Source organism: Penaeus monodon, chromosome 39 (assembly GCF_015228065.2).
Source record: "Penaeus monodon isolate SGIC_2016 chromosome 39, NSTDA_Pmon_1, whole genome shotgun sequence".
Classification (NCBI taxonomy): domain Eukaryota; kingdom Metazoa; phylum Arthropoda; class Malacostraca; order Decapoda; family Penaeidae; genus Penaeus; species Penaeus monodon.
The window spans coordinates 18,201,268-18,207,304 of NC_051424.1; the positions used below are offsets into that span (position 1 = coordinate 18,201,268).

The 6,037-nt window shown below is 44.6% G+C and overlaps 1 protein-coding gene across 1 annotated transcript; it reads right to left on the minus strand.

Annotated features, from left to right (window-relative positions):
• Nucleotides 1-202: 202 nt before the first annotated feature.
• On the minus strand, nt 203-2,688 carry LOC119597492 (fibrous sheath CABYR-binding protein-like). The gene is made up of 2 exons (XM_037947071.1): nt 2,683-2,688; nt 203-778 (listed from the first exon to the last, which is right to left on the minus strand). The coding sequence occupies exons 1-2, from the start codon at nt 2,686-2,688 to the stop codon at nt 203-205; spliced, it is 582 nt and encodes a 193-aa protein (XP_037802999.1).
• Between the last annotated feature and the right edge of the window lie 3,349 nt (nt 2,689-6,037).

Here is a 6,037-nt window from a genome sequence, read left to right on the forward strand (position 1 = left end):
TTCGGCGGTCTTGAGCAGGCCGGGCGGCACCATCCCGGCGTCCTGGGCAAAGCGTCCTTCCGCCGCGTCGGGCAGGCTCTCTTCGCCGCGTCATGGCAGGCGCTATCCGGCGTCTTACTTTTCCGGCATCTATCTTAGCGCGTCTTGAGTAGGCGGCTCTCCGGCGCGTCTGGGCAGGCGCTCCGCGCGTCTGGCAGGCGTGTCATTCGTCGTCGTCCTGGGCAGCGTCTTTCCGCCGCGTCTTGGAGCAGGCGTTTCGCCGTCCTGGAACTGAGCTATCTTCCGCGTTGGCAGGCGTCTCTTCCGGCGCGTCCTGGGCAGGCGTCTCTTCCGCCGCGGTCTGGGAAGGCGTTCTTCCGCCGCGTCTTGGCAGGGTCTCTTTCCCGCGCCTGGGCAGGGCTCTTCCGGGGGCGTCCTGGCAGGCGTTCTCCGCCGCGGTCCGGGCAGGCGTCTCTTCCGGCCCCGTCCGGACAGGCGACTCATCCGGCGCGTCCGGGCAGGGTCTTTCCCCCGTCCTGGGGGAGGTCTCTTCCGCGCGTCTTGAGCAGGGGCTCATCCGGCGCGTCCTGGGCAGGCGTCTCTTCCGCGCGTCTTGAGCAGGCGGCTCTTCCGCGCCGGGCTGGGCAGGCGTCCCCTTCCGCCGCGCCCTGGGAAAGGCGTTCTCTCCGCCGCGTCCTGGCAGGGTTCTTCCGGCCGCGTCCTGGGCAGGCGTCTTCGCCGCGTCCTGGGCGGGCGTCTCTTCCCCCGCGTCCTGGGCAGGCGTATCTTCCGCCGAGTCCTGTGCAGGCGATTTTCACGGGCTTGGGTTGTGTTGTGTATGTTTTGTGTGTTGTGTGGTTGTGTGTTGGTTGGGTGTGTGTGATGGTTATAAACTTGTTCACCAACACACAACACTATGCCCGTTAATATATATGTGTGGGTGTGTGTGTGTGTGGTGTGTGGTGGATACATGGAAATAATATGAATTATAATAATATGAGTATGATATTATATATTTTATATTTTGTATATATAATAAATATAAATATATATATATATATTTGTCCCTGTGGTGTGGTTGTTTTCACCACATAAACAACACGACGCACGACACACACACGCCCCACACACACACAACACACACACAACACAAAACACACCACACACAAACACATATATATATATTATATATATTTTTTTTTATAATATTTATATCTATATATTATGTGTGGGGGGTTTGTGGGGTTACTAACACAAACACACACACAACGCACACACACAACACACACACACACAACACACACATATATATATATATAAGATATAATATATATTGTATGTATGTATGTATACATGTGGTTGTGGTGTATTTGTTTCTCCTCAGTCTTCCCTATGCAGGGTCGCCGTGTAAATGAGTTTTCTATGTATCCTGTTTTTAACCCAGGCTACATTTATATTATCCAAGACCTTATTATACAATTTTCCATCGTGTTCTAGGTCTTTCTCTTCTGTTCCTTGTATTTCCCATTTCCATGACTTCTCTTCCTACGTGATCTTCCCAGCCTTCTCTCAAATGGCGAACATCTTAGTCTTGCCCTTGAATTTCTTAAAGAAATTTCCACTACTTCCACTGTACCTTGATGCAGTCATTCTTTTTCATCTCTCTTGTGACTCCAAAATCATCAAAACATCTTATCTCAGCACGTCCAACTTCGTTTTCCTAATTCTTCGGTGGTGCTTCAGTGTGTGGCCGTAAGTTAAGGTAGGGTTTAGACTGCCCAAAACTATTTCGTTGGAATCCAACGATTATCAGTGACTTGGAACCCACCGCCCATCCGTTTTGGTTGCACTACGAAAGAACCACCAGCCAGCCCACGGATCGCAGAAAACAAAACATATCGTGTCCGCAGCCCTCTTGTGGTAAGATGGATGTTTTATATTCAAAGGACATTTTCTTGGCTTTACTTTCTCTAAAAGAGAGGAAATTGTTTCCGTTTTCCAAATTTTTACAGAAATAGCGAAAAGACGTTTTCCTTTAAAAAAATATGCGCGTGTTATGTTGTCCGTCAAATAGGATACAAGAAAATTTTGATAATAATAAATTTATAAGTATAATGAAATTTTCAATTAAAATTTAAATAACTGTAATTTAATTTAAAATATATTAAATTAAATGATAAAAATAATTAGACTAATGCCATGACACTATAGACTCTCAACGAGTATGACTTCCACGGGAAAACCGAGGGATCGAGGGTTGCCCATCGCTTCGGAGAGAGGAAAAAAAAAACGGGGGGGAATGAACCAAGGGTGGAAATCCCCCAAAAAGATTAGATTCATGAACGAGGGCCCAGTTAACCCCCCTTAAGGCTAGTTGACTATTTATGCACCAAACCCTTTGACTAATTGGGACTTCCTATGCAAACATTCTGACATTCCAAATTATTATCCACTTTGAATATGAAATTAACTTTTTTATCCATTCTGGGAGTTTCATCGACCAGAAAACCAGATATTTAAAGGTTCGAGCTTTTTCAAGTTCTCTCCCCCAGCTTTTTGGGATAGTTGGGCGCCCCTCATATCGTGGTGAAAAAACGTCTGGACTGTTATTCTATTCCCCTTTTTTCTAAAAAAAACCCCATTCTCTATTTCCACCTAGACTTCCCACCTTCTGCCACTAAGCAAATCATTAGCGTACAATACCACCATGGTGGTTCTCTTACATTTTCTGTGAGGACATAAACGCTAATTTAATAGCAGTGGGGAAGGGGGATCCGGGTAAGCGACCTTTTCTTTTAAGTTCCTCATGCCCCCTGTGTCCAAATCCTGTACGCTTGTAGCCCCTGTATCTTTTAAAATTTTTTTGTACCCCGCCCCTAAACCCCCCAGACTTTTGGCATGGCACCGCTCATAGGCTTTTTTAAAATCGATGAAAACCATATGTGACTCTTGCTTCTCCTGGTATTTCTCCATGGTTTGCCTGAGAGAGAAATACCGTCAACGTTCCAATCCCTTTCATAAAAACTAAGTTGCTCGTCGGCCAATGCGCACTACTTGTCTAAGTCGCGAGTCCATAATCCTTTCAGTAGTTTCAAAGTGTGAGACATCAGCTTAATACCCTGATAGTTCTCACAACTCTGAATATCTCCTTTCTCTTTGAAGATTGGTATCAAAGTACTTTCCACTTTTTGGTATTGCTTCTCTTTCCATTATCTCTTTCATCAAGTCATGCAAGATGTCAACTCCTTCTTCTCCCAGAGCTTCCCTACTTCCACTGGTATGTCATCGGGTCCATAGCTTTTCCATTCTTTATCTTCTTTGGTGCAGCATTCACCTCTTCTCTAGTTATTTCAGCTATTTCTGATCATTCGGCTCTCCATTCCTCTCAAATATCTATCATTTCTTCATTAGCAGCTTTTGAAAATACTGCTTCCATCTTATCAACATGTCCTCTCTTTCTCAGCACACTTCAATGTTCGTCTTCATCTCCCGTAGTGTGGTTAAATCTTTCGTACTCTTATTTCTACTAACTTGAATATCTTCGCCTGTCCTTATTAGTGTCTAATTTTCATACAGATGGTCATATGGTTTAATTTTGCGATGGCAACTGTTTTCTGAGCTCCTTGCAAACATTGTTTATATGCTGCTGTCTCCATCTAGTTTACTTTCTTCCCATTTTTTCTTGGCTTTCTTCTGAGCACTCACTTCATTGTACTTTTCATTAAACACCAAATTTCCTTATTTCCAAACCTTCCACTACTCTCACCCAGTATTTCCTTTCCAGTTCTTAAATAAATACTGTTTGCATCATTCCACCAGGTGTTCACATCTACCATATCGTAGGTCGCTCTTTTAGAATTCGGTCTTTGAACGTGTGTTGAAATTATTTTCCTGTAGTGTAAACCATTTATCCTTCTCTGAGTTGTAGTTTCTTTTTCATATGATCTCCAGTATTACTTTACAGTTTTTAATCTCCCTAATGTTTCTCCTTCGATATAAAAGGAGGTCAATTTGACTTGCTTTATCACCACTTTTGTAAGTAATAAGGTGTTCATTTCTTACGGAATAAAGTATTTCATTACCATATCAAAGGATAAACTTAGGTCAGTTACATTCTCTCCATCCTCATCACCATTTCCATAAATATATCCTTCATGTATGCGACGATGGCATCATTGCTTCTACCAACATGGCATTCATGTCTCCTCTAATTAGCATCTTTCACTTTTATCAACTTCTCCAGTTCTTCTTGTAGTGCCGCCAGAACTGTCCTTTTCTTCATTTGTGCCTCTGTTCGTGGTGCATACACACTAAATATATTCATCGAAAATCAGGCCTAATCGGATCCAAATGATCTGTACTTTTCTGTCACTTGTACTAAATCTTCAGCAGGTGATAAATAACTCCATTCCATGTCCCACTTTCTGTTGCTCGTCTATATCAATGTTACTCTGTCACGACGGCAATCTGAGTTCGAGGGTTCGAGTCACCGGCGGCGTTGTTCCTGGGCAAGGAACTTACTCCTGATTGCCTGCTGGCCGCTGGGTGGGCGGCCAGCCGGTCGTGTGGTCCCAAGTCCGGATAAAATAGAGAGAATGATTACCTAAAAGGTAACACCGGCACTCTCCGTGGAAAGGAATTGGGTATTTCAATAGTCTCGGGGAGAGCTCATAGGCACTGCATCTTGCTCAAGGGTAACCTGGAGGTAGCTGTGGGTCAACTTCATTACCCCACGTCGATATACCATAGCCGGTTGCAGTTTAACGTCATAACCAAGACGAAAAAAATAAATTTCTCAGCTTTGTCCCTATGCGGGGTCGCCAGTGTGAATGAGCCTTCTCCATGTATTCTGTTGTTAACCAGCTTACATTTATATTCTTCTCCCTAAGATCTGTATTTATACAATCCTTCCATCTTGTTTTAGGTCTTCCTCTTCATCTGTTCCTTGTACTTCCACTTCCATGACTTCTCTTCCCCAGCTCTTCTCCTTAAATGGTCTTAAACCATCTTAGGTTTGCTTTGCTTGAATCTTCTTAGAAATTTCCACTACTTCCTTTGTACCTCTGATGTAGTTGTTTCTTATTCTCTCTCTCCATGTGACTCCACCCATCCATCTCACCATCTTCATCTCAGCTACGTCCAACTTCTTTTCTTGCAACTTCTTCAGTGGTGCTGCTTCTAAGCCATAAGTTAAGGCTGGTTGACTACGACTTATGCACCTAACCTTGAGTCTAATTGGGGGCTCTCCTATCGCACAACACTCATGACACTTTCCTCCAATTATTACATCCCCTTTGAATTCCGAGTGGTTAGAGCATCGGACTCAAGACTGTCACGACGGCAATCTGAGTTCGAGGGTTCGAGTCACCGGCCGGCGCGTTGTTCCCTTGGGCAAGGAACTTCACCTCGATTGCCTACCTAGCCACTGGGTAGCCAAGCCAGCCCAAGTCAGAGCTGGTCCCAAGCCCGGATAAATAGAGAGAATGATTACCTAAAAGGTAGCACCGGCACTCTCCGTGGAAAGGAACTGGGGACCCTACCACGTACTCACTCCAATATCATCACAACATGAAAACTACAGTTAAGTATCATGCTGTGACCACGGCGGCTCAAACATAAACCTACCGTAAAAAAAAAAAATCACCAATTCTTTCGCCTTGTTCCCCTTCCATCTTGTTTCCTGCGACATAGCACGTCCACTTCAATAGTTTTCATACTATCTGCCAGAACCCGGCCTTTCTGTCATGGTCCCCACATTTAATGTCCCAATTCGCAGATGTTGAACTGGCTTCATTGGCCGCCCCGTTCATGAGGCTGGTCCACCGAGTTAGGGCGAGTATGAATCACCACACAAACACACAACAACACACACACTCAAAAACCAACACACACACCAACACACACACACAACACACACCCACACATCCACAACACATACACACATTATAGATGGATAGAATATAGATAGATAGATAGATTACACAGATATTGTAAGCGAGTGACCCCAAGCCACCAGAATATGAGTGACACGAGAGATTGGGACACCGCTGTCGCCAGA